The 19,142-nt window shown below is 30.4% G+C and overlaps 2 protein-coding genes and 1 pseudogene across 2 annotated transcripts; 2 read left to right on the forward strand and 1 right to left on the reverse strand.

Moving 5' to 3' along the window:
• Positions 1–2,242: 2,242 nt before the first annotated feature.
• Positions 2,243–4,327, forward strand: LOC114410222 (caffeic acid 3-O-methyltransferase-like). The gene is made up of 4 exons (XM_028374067.1): positions 2,243–2,693; positions 3,062–3,372; positions 3,530–3,594; positions 3,763–4,327. Exons 1-4 carry the CDS (start codon positions 2,275–2,277, stop codon positions 4,063–4,065), a joined length of 1,098 nt encoding a protein of 365 aa, XP_028229868.1. The 5' UTR covers positions 2,243–2,274; the 3' UTR covers positions 4,066–4,327.
• A 1,961-nt stretch (positions 4,328–6,288) lies between these two features.
• LOC114410224 lies at positions 6,289–8,712 on the forward strand (annotated as a pseudogene).
• A 250-nt stretch (positions 8,713–8,962) lies between these two features.
• Positions 8,963–18,434, reverse strand: LOC114410223 (protein DOWNY MILDEW RESISTANCE 6-like). The gene is made up of 4 exons (XM_028374068.1): positions 18,069–18,434; positions 17,698–17,945; positions 11,039–11,363; positions 8,963–9,634 (listed from the first exon to the last, which is right to left on the reverse strand). Exons 1-4 carry the CDS (start codon positions 18,264–18,266, stop codon positions 9,389–9,391), a joined length of 1,017 nt encoding a protein of 338 aa, XP_028229869.1. The 5' UTR covers positions 18,267–18,434; the 3' UTR covers positions 8,963–9,388.
• Between the last annotated feature and the right edge of the window lie 708 nt (positions 18,435–19,142).

Below are 19,142 nucleotides of genomic sequence, written 5' to 3' on the forward strand. Positions count from 1 at the left end.
TTAAAAGTTAAATTATTAATTACTTATTTAATTTGTATAGTTTTTAAATTTATCTTTTTTTATTTTTAAAATTAATAAATAAATTTTTTAGTTATCATGATCTAAACTTTAGACACTAAAAAATTTAATTATTAATTATAAAAAGTAAAAAAAATAAGTTTAAAAATCATAATAACTAAATGAATTATTAAACAAACTCAGAATATAAGATCACGGGTCTGTCATTCACACACTAGTAGGCTTCAAGCACCAAACAGAGGAAGAAAAAAAACACTAGTAGGTTCCACCTTCTTTTATTTCCTCTAATTATACTTGGTACCATTTCTTTTAAAAATTAGGTAAGATGTGAACTAGCCTAACGTGGAGATGCTACCAAAACTATTAGGATGTCATATTCCTTAATAAATATGGGGTAAGCTGAACTACTGTTTTTACTTTTTAGTAACTACAATTAATTTTGGGAAAATGTTGAGCAACTATTCTTAACTTTACTGCAGTTCTGATTTTACTTAAATTGGTGATTTAAACTAATTCTGAAATATGGAAAATCTCCTCTTGCCTTTAGGAGTGTTTAATTTGTTTTTTTTTTGTCATTTTAAGATATATAATATGTTTTTATTAGTTATCACACTTTTCATTTGTTTCCAGAGTTAAAAGATAGAATAAAAACATAAAATGAACCAAATATCACCAAAAAAAATTTTACAGAAAAATAATTTAATATTGTTATACAAATAATAATAAATTAACATTAGCTTATATAAATATAATTCAAATATTTTGATCGACAAGTCATTAGTTTGTTAGCTTCTAGTGAGATAAATTTAAACTCTTCTCTCAATTCCCTAGTCAATGTTATAACGCCATTTTTTTTTTAATTGTGAATTATGAATGTTGAAATTCAAGTCTTGTAATTAAAACCTTTTTATTTGGTTCTCTCTTGCATATGACATGGCGAAGTCTTTATTTGGTTCTTTTCTCGTCCTTACCAAACCATGGCATGGCCCTGACTTGCTGCAATCAATTATCTCACCATTCTAGGTGAGTTAAGTGACTCACAAGAAATCAGTACAAAAATCACAACTATATATTATATAATTGTTGTCTAAATATAAAGTAACGCGAGTTATAGGACATACAATATTCTAAACATTTCTTCTTGTTTTGCCATTTGACTTGAAATTTCTAAAATGTGTGAGTGGGTCTCCAAACATATACTTCGTGCTCTTCCTATGGTGTGGTTAAGGAAATGAACTACTTACTCTGCAATCTCGATGGTCTTGAACCATGTGGCTCCAATGACATGCATAGCTCATCATTAATAATGTATAAATTCTTTTTATGAATATCTGAATTTGAATACCATTTGTCTACGTAGGTAGGACAGGTTAGACTTTGGAGTAGCTACAAATGCTGACTCTTATGTACATTAGTTGAAAGTCTAACAGAGACATACTACGTAACACGTATAGATGCTCCATTTTCAATACTCGAGCGAGAAAAATGTGGACAGGACACTACAGAAAAGTGCTCCTGATTGGAATTTCATTTTCCTGTCGTTATTATTTAGTATTTAGTATTGGGGTTGGGATTCTCTCCTACTCGGACTTGTTAATTGTGTCTATACTTCTCCTACTGCAAAATTTTTGTGTCTATATCTCTCATACTAAAAAATACCCGTAAATGAAGAGGAGTATTTTTCATGCTATTGACCTAGTCGTACGAGTGTTTCTTTTTTGTCTGAGTTTTCTAATACTTCCTACCATTCGTTGGAAAATTTCACCAACTTTTAGTTTAAGCAAAACAAGATCATATGTGTTTCCTTAATAAATTTACTAATTTACGAACTCTGGTTCAATTAATGAAATTTAACGCAACCCGTCCGAGACTAATTTGGGCAAGGCACACTAGTTTTGACATGGTAGCTTGGCTAGCTATATATGTATGTTTACTCCGTTATCTCTTCAAAATGTAAAACCTCATGAAACTTGAGCAAAAATAGCATGGCTTAAAATGTCGAGTTCTTTGCGAAGTTAGCAAATTAATAACTTTCCCTCTTTAGTTAATATGTATATATAACCACATTATTTTATTTAATTTCACCCACCCTCACATTTCACATGGATCATATCATATTCCATATTTGTGGCTCGGGTGTGGTGGTTGGGGTGGGGCACAAGTGTAGGTGGGTGGACCATTAACATCATCATTCATTTCTGAACTCTATGCATATATAAGCACTTCACTTCACAGAGCAAAGACACAATCTGAGGCATGGGTTCAACAGGTGAGACTCAGATTACTCCAACCCATGTATCTGATGAAGAGGCAAACCTTTTCGCCATGCAACTAGCCAGTGCCTCAGTACTCCCTATGGTTCTCAAATCAGCTCTTGAGCTTGATCTGTTGGAAATCATAGCCAAGGCTGGCCCTGGTGTTCACCTTTCCCCCTCCGACATTGCTTCTCGGCTCCCAACACACAACCCTGATGCACCCGTTATGTTGGACCGTATATTGCGCCTCTTGGCTTGCTACAATATCCTCTCTTTTTCTCTTCGCACTCTCCCTCATGGCAAGGTTGAGAGGCTCTATGGTCTCGCCCCTGTTGCTAAGTACTTGGTCAGGAACGAAGATGCTGTCTCCATTGCTGCTCTCAACCTCATGAACCAGGACAAAATCCTCATGGAAAGCTGGTATCTCACTTTTTCTCACTCTTTGTCTTTATCTTTTCCATGAACTGAATTCCATATTCTAAAATTTGCCGATTGTCATCTTTTTTTATTTTAGGAAGATTACATTTAGTAGGCATGCCTATGTTTTAGGAAGATTGTTTTGTTATGGGAGCAATAGAAGGGAAGAAAAGAAAAGGGAGAGTAAGGGTATCAGGGAAGTTAAACCTTTTACTGAGAGTTGAAAGTTAAAATAAAAGGAACTGTTATTAACTTAAATTATGTGTATGTATCAATACATAACTAAATTAATTAAAATGCATAATTGGTTGTATGATAAATTATTTGATTTAAGAATTTTGTATCACTATGACACGGTTGTGTTCTTGTAGGTACTATTTGAAAGATGCAGTCCTTGAAGGGGGTATTCCATTTAACAAAGCATATGGAATGACAGCCTTTGAATACCATGGAACGGATCCAAGGTTTAACAAGGTTTTCAACAAGGGGATGGCTGATCACTCTACCATTACAATGAAGAAAATTCTTGAGACCTACACAGGCTTTGAGGGACTTAAATCCCTGGTTGATGTTGGTGGAGGAACTGGAGCTGTAGTCAACATGATTGTCTCAAAGTATCCCACTATTAAGGGCATTAATTTTGATTTGCCCCATGTCATTGAAGATGCCCCATCTTATCCAGGTATTTTAAATTGAATCATCATCATGTCAAATTTAGAGGTCCTGCTTATATTAGATCACTTACCATTGTCAATTAGTCATAAGTTGTTATATGTTGGTTAATATTGTTTGACTAATGGTTACCTAACATCAAAATTGGCATTGATATTTTTTATTAGGAGTGGAACATGTTGGTGGAGATATGTTTGTCAGTGTTCCAAAAGCTGATGCTATTTTTATGAAGGTGAATTTTAAAATCTGAATCCATTCCATTGTCTTACCAACTCTAGAAATTAAAGGCCTTTCAAGGTTTTCTTTTCTCAATCAAGTTTTGAGCCGTTACTTTTTGGTACCACAAAATCATGTTTCACTTGTTTATGTTAATGACTTGTGATATCATTTACACATTCAGTGGATTTGCCACGATTGGAGTGATGAGCACTGCTTGAAGTTTTTGAAGAACTGCTATGAGGCACTACCAGATAATGGGAAAGTGATTGTGGCGGAATGCATTCTTCCGGTGGCTCCAGACTCTAGCTTGGCCACAAAGGGTGTGGTTCACATCGATGTGATCATGTTGGCTCACAATCCAGGTGGGAAAGAGAGAACAGAGAAAGAGTTTGAGGCTCTGGCCAAAGGCTCTGGATTCCAAGGTTTCCAAGTCCTGTGCTGTGCTTTCAATACCTACGTCATGGAATTTCTCAAAAAGGTTTAAGTTCTTTGGCGTGGATTCATATCAAGTTGCATTTGGATTTTGACTTTGAGACTCTGCTTGGGGTGCTACTTACGAATGTTTTCCCGGAAAAACGTAAATTTCTTCTAATGCTTTATGAAAAGAATAACGAACAAGTTCAATGTATACCGCCTTTATAAAATAATAACAAGTTTCATATTGTGGTTCTGGTTCATATATAGTTCTAGCTACGCGTTCTCTTAAGTGCCAACCCTTATAGGAGAAATTTGTTGTTGTTTTTCCATTCTATTTCTAGCCATCCAAACATGTTTTTTTACTCTATCTTCCCTCTATTTATATGGTTCATATTTATGTCCCATTTATATCACTCCTAATTCAAACACAAAATTAAGATGTCATCCATGTACAGTGCCATGATCAAAATTTCACCGATTAATTATTAAGCATCATAGCATCGACATCCTTCCACCAATTGCACATATATTGTACTACTATGTTAGTGACGCCCATCCTCAACCTCAGCTTCCTTTGTGTTGCATCCAGACAAGCCCGTGAGTAATCAAGTCAATAGGAAAGTGAATAATTAAACTCATTTCTTACGGTGATTCATTTCCAATATTGAAGTTTAATCTTTTCCAATAGTCCATCCAAATCCCTCTTTATTGTTGAAAACATAGGTGAATTAATTTATATTTCCTCAAATTGTCCACACAATAGAATACCACACCACTTAGAATCTAGTTACATATTTGATGCATCACAATTAATAATTCCTCTAAATTAAAAATAATAAAGGTGCTCTTTGTTGAGTGATAACTGTGAAATATAAGTTAATTTGATAGTCAATTTTGACTAATAAATGGGTGTAATTTATATACTTTATTATTGTTTTTAAGGAAATCATAAAGAAACTAACATTTTTATAATTTTTTATTAGCAGAATTCAAAAAAAAAAAAATTTCAAGTGCTTTATAGCGCCCCACCTAGGTTTAGCGTGCAACTTAGGCTTAACGCGCGAAAGGACACACAACGAAATTCAAAGGTGCGCTTAGCGTGAAAGTTTGTGCTAAGTGCGAAATCAGCATGAAAAGTAAGTTACGTTTATATAAGGAGGAGGAAGTAGAAGGAAAAAATAAGTCTCAAGGTTATCCAAAACCTCGGGTCTATCCCTTAGAAGAAATCATTTTTCTTATTCATTTCCCTTTTTCTTGACTTGTTCTATTAGTCTTTTAAGTGTAAAGCCTCTTATCATGAGAGACTAAAATCCCTCAATTGAAGCCGAGCAGCCAAAGTCTCTTATAATATAATTATTCTTCTTATTTATTAATGTAATTTTAATTTCTATTATTATTTTCTTGTGATAAAATTGATACACTTGTAAATCAGTTAACATTGAGTAATTATGAGTCAGTGTCCCACCACCAAAACTCAAACACTCTGTCCCCACCTTTTTAAAAATACTTGTATTATTATACAAGCTACTTCCTTATTACATCCTATACCCATATTGACATTGTTTGGTATAATTCTTCCACCTGCTAAATTCGACAAGGTCGATATCCGGTTTGGAGACAATTTCAAACAAAAAATTGTACCTTTGTGGAGACTCCTTTCAAACATAAAAATAGAATCAGGTGAAAAATAAATCATTATAACCTTATATGCTGATCTAATGGTATGTTTAGTAGAGAGAAAAAATAATATTATTGGAAAAAAAATTATACTAAAAATTTATCTATTATTTTTATTTTCTTTATTTTTACCCTCTAAACAAATCACACGAATAAATGTGGGATGTATCTTCTCTTCGTACCCATATATTTGCGACCTCTACCATAGATATCACACACCCTTCAATCCACTCTCCAAGCAACTCTTCCTCCCACATAAATAAGAGTCTTTTCCACCTTCAATATCATCTCACACCTCTATCCCACCAACTCCCTATATCAGCCACCTAATGACGAATTTGTCTATCTCTTTGTGAGGTAGGTTACAAGTTAATTAGTCAATTAATAAGTTTTTTTTTCTTCTCTTCTCTTAATATTTGATGCATAAGCATAACAAAAAGACATAAACTATTCAAGTACAATCTCGATTGACGTATGTACGAATGATCTTTGTGGGGCCATGGTGGGGTGGTTGGGGGCAGGAAACAAGGATAGATGGGTGGGCCATTAAATCATTGCTAAATATCTATGCATAAATAACCAGTTCACTTGCCACCTTTGTGGTCACAAGCTCACAGAGCAAAAACATTCATTCCAATATACAAAATCTTGAATCATGGGTTCATTAGGTGAGACTCAGATTACTCCAACCCACGTATCTGATAAAGAGGCAAACCTTTTCGCCATGCAACTAGCCAGTGCCTCAGTACTCCCTATTGTTCTCAAATCAGATCTTGAGATTGATCTGTTGGAAATCATAGCCAAGGCTGGCCCTGGTGTTCACCTTTCCCCCTCCGACATTGCTTCTCGGCTCCCAACACACAACCCTGATGCACCCGTTTTGTTGGACCGCATATTGCGCCTCTTGGCTTGCTATAATATCCTCTCTTTTTCTCTTCGCACTCTCCCGCATGGCAAGGTTGAGAGAGAGAGACTCTATGGTCTTGCCCCTGTTGCTAAGTACTTGGTCAGGAACGAAGATGCTGTCTCCATTGCTGCTCTCAACCTCATGAACCAGGACAAAGTCCTCATGGAAAGCTGGTATCTCACTTTTTCTCACTCAATCTCTTATACCATTTTCTAAGTCCTTCTCTGTTTTACTTGTCCATCAATTCCAGATTCTAAAATTAGCCAATAGTATCATCTTTGCTTCTAAGTGTGATAATATATCCAATTTATGTCACCTCAATCTTAATCTTAATCTTCTTTAATGGATATTTCTAATAACAAGTTACTTAATTCATAAATATTTTATTTTTTTATTGTATTTAATACAAAATTAAGTAATTTATGAGTAGTAATTTATTTATATAGATGACTCTTTTCAATTTAAAAAAAATTCAAAATCACAATATGCAACATCAAAATAATATTTTTTTATTAAGTAATCTATTAAATAACTCTCATCATAAATACTCCTTACTAATAATTTATAGTAGGCATTCCTATTTTTTAGGAAGATTGTTTTGTTATTAATGATTATCATCTAGAAAAGAATGATTATCCTCTTTTTACTTCTATGGAGTCTGTTTGGAAGATAAGATGAAAACAATATTAGAAATAAAATTTAAACTTTTTTAGGAAAATTGACATTTTTTTATATTTTACTTTAATTTAAAAAGTTACTACTGAAAGACTGAAAGTAATATTGACGATGATTGTCCGATGACATTCTGCCCAAAGTCAGAACTATGAGAGGTCACGTTTCACTTACCACCAAATCACCAATGGCGGCGGAAGCGTGAGTGTGATTGTGAAATAGTAGTATTATTTTTCTTCAGGCTTTCAATATGAGCAGCAGCACAATTCCATATTGGTCCAACAAATTATTTTGTCAAGACTCAACAATTACTCTACACGTGTCTCTATATGACGCGAGGAGTTGAACCAACGAAATGTATCAACTTCGTCCAAAACAGTAGTATTATTTGTAGGGACTTTATATAATAGGTATATATGGCTGATTAAATGTATCAACTTCGTCCAAAATTACTTTATGTGATCTTGACCTGGACTAAACAATTAAGAAGAGTTTCACCATGGACGCGATTATGTTTAAATAATTGAATTAAACTACTTGATAAAGAGTTAAATCAGGGCTTAACACGATTGTGTTGTTGTAGGTACTATTTGAAAGATGCAGTCCTTGACGGGGGCATTCCATTTAACAAGGCGTATGGAATGACAGCCTTCGAATACCATGGAACAGAATCCAAGGTTTAACAAGGTTTTCAACAAGGGGATGACTGATCACTCTACAATTACAATGAAGAAAATTCTTGGTTAATATTGTTTGACTAATGGTTACCGAACATCAAAATTGGCATTGATATTTTTTATTAGGAGTGGAGCATGTTGGTGGAGATATGTTTGTCAGTGTTCCAAAAGCTGATGCTATTTTTATGAAGGTGAATTTTAAAATCTGAATCCATTCCATTGTCTTACCAACTCTAGAAATTAAAGGGTCTTTCAAGGTTTTCTTTTCTCAGAATCAAGTTTTGAGCCGTTACTTTTTGGTACCACCAACTCATGTTTCACTTGTTTATGTTAATGACTTGTGATATCATTTACACATTCAGTGGATTTGCCACGATTGGAGTGATGATCACTGCTTGAAGTTCTTGAAGAACTGCTATGAGGCACTACCAGATAATGGGAAAGTGATTGTGGCGGAATGCATTCTTCCGGTGGCTCCAGACTCTAGCTTGGCCACAAAGGGTGTGGTTCACGGCGATGTGATCATGTTGGCTCACAATCCAGGTGGGAAAGAGAGAACAGAAGAAGAGTTTGAGGCTCTGGCCAAAGGCTCTGGATTCCAAGGTTTCCTTGTCCTGTGCTGTGCTTTCAATACCTACGTCATGGAATTTCTCAAAAAGGTTTAAGTTCTTTGGCGTGGATTCATATCAAGGTGCTCCTTTCCAAAGCTTTATCGGAAAAAATGTAATTTTTTCCTGGAATAATGAATAAATTCAATGTATAGTGCCAATATCAAATAACAAGTTTCATATTGTGGATTACATATATAGTTCTGTGTTTCCTCCTTAATGCCAACCCTTTTTCCTTTGATTAACTGCTATATTACCAATACATACGTACATAAAGTAATGAAATTTCACTGAACCATGGCTATAATTTTCTTTGGTGGTAAATCCATTATCTTTTTGAATGAACAGAACGTTATAATAAAGAGCTAACACATTATCCCCAGTCCAATGGGGACACTGTGTGGCCAGTGGTTCTTCGGTGTATAAAAGATAGGAAGCAACCCAAGATACTGATATTTATGGAACATATTCTCAGAATTATGACAATAATAAAGTTCTAAAATTAAGATACTTTCCCTTAGCGCTTCTCTAAGACCAAGAATGCATGAGCAGCAATAGGAAATTTTGAAGGTTCAACATATGAATATTACAAGACATTTTTCTCTTCCTAAGATAAAGCTACTATAGCACGATTGCTTCTCGGGAAATGTAACCTCTTCCACATGAAGCAAAGGAATAAGCAGTTCAGTCTTGCAGCTATATCACCACAAGAGAAATCATGAGCGTCTGACACAGAAGTTGTGTAACAAACTACAATTTGCACTAACCAAATGCACCAACAATAAAACAACAAAAGCAAGTGGCACTAACAAGGAGGAGTGAAAAACAAAATATTAAGATACCCTTGGGTTACTTGTTCTTGAAAAATTCCAAACAGTGTTCTTGGTCTAAGTTCCTGCTCCAAAACTTCTTATAGTATTCTGCATATGTAAATCCTCTGTATATTGCTTCGGATCCACCTTCCGTGAGTGGTTTTGCAGGGCTTATCAATGCCTCGTCATTTGGACAAAGAAATGAAGCCACAGAAAGCCTTGGTTTCTCAACATTGACAACAGCACGATGCCACACACTCTTATAAAGCCCATTACTCAAAGCCTGCAAGCACTCGAGGGCAAGTATCAAATTGGTTGTTACAACAATGGGCTAAATTCAAAAGACAAGATCCAGCCCAATAAAGAAACACACACACACACGCATATATATATATCTAAGGAGCATTGCCGGCTATTGCTTCCTGCACTCCCTTTTGTCATCCAAACTGGTCAATCTGAAATTTAAAATCATATTCCAGAATGCATGCCTTTTTTAACTTCTGTAATTATCAATCCATAAGGAAAAAATGAAGTATTCCAAAAAGAGTGCAGGAAGCAACAGCCAGCATTGCAACATTTTCATTTTCTGCCCTTAATTCCCACTGTGTCTCCCTTTACATTTTCTATGAAGGTGAAACTAAATTTGTTTTAAAAATATATTAATTTTATCATCCATTTGCAAACTGCTCTAGTAAAAGTTATACCAATTTTACTCTTATATGTGTGCTATGTTTTATAGCATTTAGGCTTTGCCATATGCTTTTATCCAATCCTAGCTATACCTAATTGACCTTATCTAAATTATCTAACTTGGGCTAATTATGGCCCAAACACATAAAGCCCATATGGGTGTAGGCCATGCGTCAGCTCCAATGCCAGACTAGGCTTCACTATAAAAAGTAAGCAGACATGCTATGTGAAAAGCTAAATCAAGCAAAACAAAATTTCAGGTACTGTTAGGTTGACATCATTTATTTATGTCTTGCATCCCTTTACACTCCACTAAAAGTATCAAATCACTTTACAAGGAAAGAGATACATAGGAGACAGAATGTTTCTGATAAAAAGTATATTTTTAGTTCATGTAAAAACAATAACGAATTTTGATTTTAGTTTTTATAAAATATTTGCTTTGTTTTTTATTTCCTAAGAAGGTGAAATCTTTATTTTTGGTCCTTATAATATTAAATATTTGTGCCTTTAATGAAAAGTCAAGTGCCCATCTTTTAAGTGGCACCCACTGGTGTATGTAATATCATGTGAGTATGTCATAACTCTGTTATCTTTCTAGATCTCCAAAATAAATACTATTTATCTACCTTAAAATGAAAGTTAAAAATAAAAAATAATAATTTTAAATTTTGGAGGATGTAAATAAAAATAAATAAATTAGGTAAGGCAGAACAAAAATATGCTTATTGTCTAAGAACAAAAATAATGAAAATAAGAACAACTTTTATAGAGATCAATTTAATACTCATTGGTTTTATAAGGACCAATAATATATTATAGCCATGTTTTAAATGAACTTAAAAGGAAATTCATGTGAAAGAAAAACAACAAGATTTGAAACTTGAATACTTGAAGCAACAAATGACTATTAGGTGTGTATGTATGAGTGAATGCTCCTATATATCTTGAGTTAGAAATGAGGCTTGCACATAAAGAGGAAGTTAGTTAGAAATACCTGGAGTTGATCGCCAATGTTAATGACAAAGGCATTAGGTTGAGGATTAACGGCGAGCCACTTGCCATTTTTGAGAACTTGAAGGCCACAAACCTGAAGGTCTTGGAGCAGAATAGTGAGTGCATTTGGGTCAGTATGCCCTGGCAATCCATAGGTAAGTTCTGGTTCTGGGCATGGTGGATAGTAGTTCACTGCCATGTGCTGCCCTTGTTCCCCTAATACATTCTTTATGTAATCTTTTTCTAGGCCCAAACTCTCCGATATGTACTCCTGTATTCTCAACCCCAATTCCCTAACTAATGTGCAGTATTCTGTCACAGTTTCCCTGCCAATGCCAAATCAAGAGGGGGGTGAGTATAAAAATGTTAGCTTAAATTATAATTTTGATTCTTTTATTTACTGATTTAGTTTTTTTATTTTAGAATATATGTAATTTTGGTTTAATTTTTAATTTTGATTATATCTTCGGTAAATATGTTAGATTTAATGTTGAATTGAAAAAAGAAAAAAAAAACATATGAAACATTGAGAATTTAATCAGAATTATAAATTTTTTAAATAAAAATCAAACTGTAGAAAAAAAAATAATAAGAAAAAAATTACAATAATGCTGATGCTCGACTTAAAAGCCTAAATAGCATCCATCACATGGGTTTGCGTTTTCTATAATTGGAATGATGCTGATGCTCATCAACGCAAATCGGACGTGTGGGGATTTTATTGGAAATGAACTTTTTACTCTAACTCATCGTGTACTTCCTCCATTTTAATTGATTTTTACATCAATTAAGAAAAATCATTATTTTTAAGATAACTATAGTATTTATTAGCCTTACCAAAAAAATAATAGCATTTATTAAGAGTCAATTTTATTAAAATATTTTTTTCTTAATTTCTATAATTTCTTGTTCGGTAAAAATACTATATCATGAATTTGAGAATAAATTTTCAAAAATTAGGTTGGATCTCACATCTTCATCAACTATTTTATTACAAATATTTTTTTTTGTTATTCCATTTAATTTCACTCTACGGAAATATTTGTTTCACGGGTAAGGGATATAAAATATTTATTTACATGGAACAAAAATTTCCTTGAGTAAAAATACACATATATTCTTTTCCTAATCATCATCACACTCCCATGTTATAAGATAACATGCTTATAGTTGCAGCTTTTAAACTCACACCGAAGTAATAGAACCATAACCGTATATTGCTACTTATTGAGTTATTGTTTACTTCTTTCTTATATGTTGGGTTTGAGTGAAATTCCATTAAATATTTGAATGACGTGTTGTAGTGGTGAACTTCTTGGTTGGGTAACAACACTTCGTTGGTTTTGGTGGTATCACTAACCACGTGATGAGCTCATGGCCAATTGTTCCTTACATTTTTAATGTGGTGCAAATAGGTATATTTATGTTTTTTTTATCATGCTCTAATAAATATTAAAGGAGTAGAGAAAAAAAATTTATATCGAAACATGAGATATATAATAATTTGAACCATTTGTTTGTCATTTGTTGATTTTATAAAAAAATTACTTATTTAATAAGAAATAACATATTTAACATAATAAGAATATTTTAATAAGTATAATAATTATTTCCAAAAAAATAATTTAACCAAATATATGTTTAATTATTTATGAAAATATAAAAATATTTTTAACTAATTTCATAATTAATCAAATATGTTTTTTTATTAAATAGTCGAGAATAACATTCTCATGTTTTATTCACAAAAACAATATTTTTGAAACTAAAAAAGTATAAAATATCCGCAAATCATCTTTCAAGTGTATCAATGTAATAGTATTTATTAGGGTGAAAATTAATATAAAATTTTAATATTTCATTAAAAATTATAAACGATAATCAACATTTTTTTTCGTATCAAAGAATATTTTAAAAAATTTTGTAGTCAAATTATTCTTAAAAGAGTATTACCATATATTTTTATAACTTTTCTTCTACTTTATAAAAAATAAATATATTTAACATATAGACAATATGAAATGCATTTAATATTTAATGTACAAGAGAGTTGATAAAAAAAAATTGTAGGCGGATTTAATTTTTTCTTGTCATTATAATATTTGTATCCCTCCGTGCCTCTCTGGTGTAATAATAGTTGTAGAAAAAAATTAAAAAAAAATCTTAAATATTTATTATTTTAAGTTTTTAATAAAGTATTAATTATTATTTTTAATTATATTTTTAATGATATTATCATGGTGAAAAAATTGAAATCAATTAATAACAGTAAGATTAATTTTATAATTTTTCATTAAATATTTTTAATGTATATAAAACAATCTAAAAGGATAATTATAATAAAATCGAATAAGTAATTAAGTATGACAAGAATATTTCAACTATAAAAAAGGAAGACGTTATGGTGGTAGCGGGGTAGGGACAAGCATCAAATCTGAGGATCAATCAATCAAAGAGGTTACGTCAAGATGGAAATATCTACCCACGTCACCGCCAAATTAATGCACCAATAAGTCAAATTTATATAAGAAAAATACTCTATAGACACATGGGTCCAAATTGCCCTTTGGAGTAAGAAAAAACATGATAAGACATAATAAAAACTAATATGAGAAAATAATTATATGTATTCATAGAGTGAATGACATGTATAGATGTCTACACAGCATCACTATTTATATAAAGGGTGATAAATTTTACTTGAGTTATAGCATTTGATATAGGAAAAAAAATAAGAAAGAAAGAAAACACAAAAATTTATATTATTTGTGTTATTTGGTAAAAGTAAAAAAATATGAATATATATTATATAATATAAATACTTTAAATAAAAATAAAATATTATATTTTTTATATGTAAGAATATAAAAAATACCAAAAAAATTATAATAATTTATACATCTTCTTTAATCAATAAGGTTAAACTTCTTAGTTTGTGTGAATGCTATATTTGTTTCTTTTTTATTTACAGAAGAGTGTCATCATTTCATTTTTAAATGAATTTGAAAATAAACTCTTTTTTATTTAGTATTCACATAAATTTTTCTTTTTCCCCTCTTTCTTAGCATTACCAAAAAAACAATGGAATTGAAAATTTTGATGTTTTCTTTCCGTTCAAAATCATTTCTCTTATTTTCAGCCTAACTAGACATATGCTTAGGTATCTTTAGTCTAAGGAGAAAAATGAAAGGAAATAGATAGAAATGATAAAATAAAAGTAAGATAATTTTACAAAGTTGCTTAAATCTTAGAGTTCTTTTAAAATAATTTTTATTTACATTAAAATTTAATTTGGACACATTAATTTTTTATCGATTTCACTCGCTTTCATTTTTTGTCTAGACTCCACCAAATCTTTCCTTTAAAAATTTGCAAAACAAGACTCTAAAGTCAAGAGTGTAACGTTTTAAATTTAAGGACAATTGTAATGTTTTTATATTTGATTACTATTCTGTCTTCATGCCATCATGATTTCTTATGAAACATTCACATTGTAAAATAATAATGCATACACACAATTCTACCTCAACCGATAATCATACTATTTGAATTGATTATATTTTACAAGATATTTTAGTTAATTTTTATTTTTTTATTAAAAAGCTTGTTTGGATAAATATATTTTTAGTAGCATTTTTTAAAACACTACCTTTTAATTTCTTGATTTTTATATTTTTATCCTTAATATATTTATCAAATTCCTTAATTATCATTTTTAAATAAATAATAATTTTAATTTTTTATTATTTTTTACACTTTAAAGTTACTTTAACAAATAATTTTACCAAATACTTATAAATTAATAAACTACATCTTCAGCTTCTAACTTTAATAAAAAAAAATTACTTTTGAGCTAACTTTCTAACTTGCAACTATTTTTTTAACTAATTTTACTCAAATAACCTTTATTTTTATATTGTATTGTAATTTGGAAATTATTCAGTCCAATTGAAATTGATTTTTTTTTAATTTAGTCGAATTGAAATTTAAAACTTGAAATCATATTTAATCATAACTTACTAATGATTTTCATAAATATATTATTTCTAAAAATATATTTTTTCATTTATGACATATATAAGTTTTTATATATTTGTTTATTTCAATTCACTATTTTTATTTATCGTCCCTATTGGAAATTATTTAGTTCAAACGAAATATATATTTTTATTTACGACATATATACTCTCCTTCACTATGCTGAAAGTAGTGGGTTAACGAGATAGCTACTTTTTTTTTGGGTGAGGAATAACGAGATAGCTAATTTTAAATGAAAAGAAGAAGAAAAAACTTAAAACACACACAAATTATTTCTACTCGATTCAACTTTAATAAGCATAACTGGTTTAAGTATATGTTTAGAAATAACGTAAAAAAGTATGTTTGAGGTTAAAATAGTTTTTGCTAATCACTTTTACTTCTGTTTTCATTTTACTTTTACTTGTTGAATTATATTAGAGCACACGTCACAATAATTTTAATTGAAAATCAAATATACATCAAGTTTTTCATAATTAAAATCTGCCCTGAGAAGTTGAGATCAGAATTGAGACATCCAACATTACTTATCACAGAGGAGTAAGGATTGAAACATTAATTAACGAGACTCTTATTTATTTTCACAAGCATCAAGAAAATAAAAAGAAAAATATTTTATTTGATTTCACAAAAATACATTCTTCTATAATATTTAAATACTCTTTATTTTATGACGTTTTAGTGGAAAATTATTTCAAATTAATTGTTATTTTATAAATTTAACAAAATATTAATTATTATTTTTCATTAAATATCCTTTATTAGAGTAATTGTTACTAGATAATTAATTGAAAAGGTAAATGATATATTAAAAAATTACAGCATATTTTTATAAAATTCAAGATATAATTACATTTTTAATAACTGTATAAAAATTTCATATAATATGAAACAAAAGAGATACACTCTAATATAATTTTTAATAAAAAAATTATTTTTAATTTTATTAATCAAAGGTAAGACTGGGTCACAAGATAGCCAGACTCTTTTATTTTATCCAAAAGAGTCTCTTTATTTATTTATTGAATACGATTCTGATCCCCGACAGGACCACACTACTTTATCATGAAATTTGCGCCACTTTAATTTCCCAAAAGGAAAGAAGATAAATAATGAAAGTTGAAACAGACACGTGCATAACTAAAAAGTATATTTTGTACTTTGTACTTTCTAAAAGTATTAATTTTATATATAATTTTGTATTTTTCATTAATATTATATTTGATAAAATTAGTTAAAAATTCAATTAAAAGTTAACAAATTATTTGAAAACTAATAATTAAAATTTGAAAAATCATTTTATTAAATTATAAGTATTTGATATGATTGAAATAAAAGAAAATTTAAAAATAAAAAATAATTAAATTATAATTTATTTTTAAAAAATATTAATTTTTTTATAAATATATTAAAAGTATATATATAAATTAAAATTTAATGTTTAAAAAATACTAAAAATTATTATAAAAATACTAAAAAAAATTTGTTTATCAAACGATTAACTAAGTTTTCGACAAATAAAAAAAATAAAAATTAATTAAAATATCTTATCAAACGTATTTTAACTTACTAATTATAAAATAATAATGATGATGAGAGAATATAAAAAGAATTTTATTAAAATGTTAATATATTTTTTTATACTGAAATCCAACTAAATATAGTCATATTTGATAAAAAAAATTATAATAATTACTTGAAAAATATTTTGAAATAAATTTTAGTTAAGTAATCATGCAAATATTTTTACATTAATAATTTTGTTTGAAAAGAGAAAATAGGGAGGACAGAAACGTAGGACAACAGTAAAAGGTGATAAAAGTATTTCATCTATTCAGTGTGGTAGAAGGAGGGAAGACAACGCAAAAAAAATGTGAGACTCACTATTTCTTTTGCAATTCATACGTAGAAAGAATAAGAAGATAGAGGTGGTTTCTATATTGAAACGAGAGAATGAAGAGAGAAGAAACATACAACGACAAAGAATAGAAGTATTTCATTCGGCTTTTTTTTTATTATTATTAACAACAATCATTCAGTCAGAAATTTAGTTATAGCCAAGACTTTTTACTCCTCCTCAAAAATGTATTATAAAAAATCGAACTCATATCTGTTTCATATAATCAACATGCATTATTAAGTAACTTATACATTAAATATTTCATTCGACTTTTGAGTCGGTAAGACAACATAAAAAATTATGAAAGATCCTGTATTATTTTAGTCCGCGCAAAGGTGAATTGAATGAAAAGAGAAATGTGGTTTTCATATTAAAAGACTAAATGATTCTTATTTATTATATAAATTTTTTATATAATAAAAAAGTGTTAACATCTTTTTTTTTATTGTCTTTTGAGCCAAAACAAATCTAAAGTGTTAGCATATAGGAAAGGTTTTTATGTTTATGGAATAAATTTAATTATAAAAAGGGAACATCAATGACATCATATAAAGTAAAGGAGGCGTCATATATATTGCATCACAAGTTATTAACTCTTAATAAAACCAAAAGTGTCACATGCATATAAAACATAAAACATGACATGAAGCTTGTCAGACCAAGTCAGCAAGCAGAAATTGTCGAGTGAGAGATGTATGGCTGAGAGGGAAGAGAAGACTTACTTGAAAGAGGGTGGATTAGAAGGCCATTCAGGAGCATATTTGTCCAAAGGATAGCAGTGAAGTCTAAGATAATCCCTCCAATTATGCACCGTCTCTTTTTTAACATTAAAACTAGTGGACAGTCTCATTGTCTTTGAGGGGTCTTCAGAGTACAATTTCAGCTTCTCCTCCACTGGCAACTTGAAGAATCCATGTGCCACCTCTGCCATTTCCTTTGCGGCTTCTAAAGCCACCCCGTGATTAATCACCTGTTTAATTTATTCAAAATTATATCATGAGTTTCTTTCTTCTTTTTTTTTTTTTTAAAAAAAAAAATACATATAGTAGTTTAGTAAAAACTTGAGAAAATGTTGAAACACAGGGGAGAGGACCTGGAAAAAACCATAGTTTCTGCAGGCTTCACCGATCTGGTGAACAATCTGGGCTCTATTTTGACAACCCAAGTCGATGATAGGAACATCCTCGCACTCCGAAACCTCGGAAAGACGAGGTCGCTCCGACTCGGGTCGGATGTAACTCTCCGGTAGATTTGAGTACTGAACTCCGGAAGAAAGCACTTTTGTGTCCATTCTTTAAAATCCTTAAATCTTAGCACGAAAAACAAAACCAAAACAAAAATCCTTAACTCTAGATTGTTAAATATAAACAACTAACTTGATTAAAAGAAAAGACACTCCTTTGGTGAGCTGGGAAGTGGAAAGAGGGAAGTGACGAGTGAGCAGTTTCAAGAAAGATAAGCCTAAAGTATTTCTTATCATGCATTTATATAAGGATGCAGGGGAGGCTTCAATTTTTATTTTTATTTTTATTTATCGTCCCTATTGTGGACCATGTACAAATCTTACTGTTTTGTTATTATTTTAAATGTTAAAATAATATTTTGCTCTCTGTATTAGACAAATTAATTTCATATCAAACAAAAAGATGCGAGTTCTAGTCTCTATAATATCTAGTCCTCACACATTAAGCCCTCTTATTCTTAGTGTTTGTTTTAACACTTTTAGTTACAATCTAACATGGTTAACGGAAATCCAGGTAATGGCTATGTTGATAGCCCTAAAATATTTGATGTCGATTTGAATTCTAATATCTAGTATAAAGGATTCATATTCTTATTGAAGAAACCCTCTGTTTCTCCTTTGACAGAACTAGTGCTCCTTTGTATATCATTTCGACACCATTTCTTTAGCTTCCTTTGTTATCTTTTGTTCAGTTGTAGGAGTTTTATTGCATTGATTTGAGTTGTGTTTATGAGCCTTTGATGCTTTTACATTAAAATAAACTAAAGAGAGACAATGTCTCAATGAATATCCTAGGAACATACATTAATATTCACATAAAGCATATAACATGAAACATTCAAGATTTAAACATATTCTGCATAAGACATAACACTAGAAACATAGAACATATCCCTTTGTACATCAAACACGTTATCATTAATT

Source organism: Glycine soja, chromosome 4, assembly GCF_004193775.1.
Source record: "Glycine soja cultivar W05 chromosome 4, ASM419377v2, whole genome shotgun sequence".
Lineage (NCBI taxonomy): Eukaryota > Viridiplantae > Streptophyta > Magnoliopsida > Fabales > Fabaceae > Glycine > Glycine soja.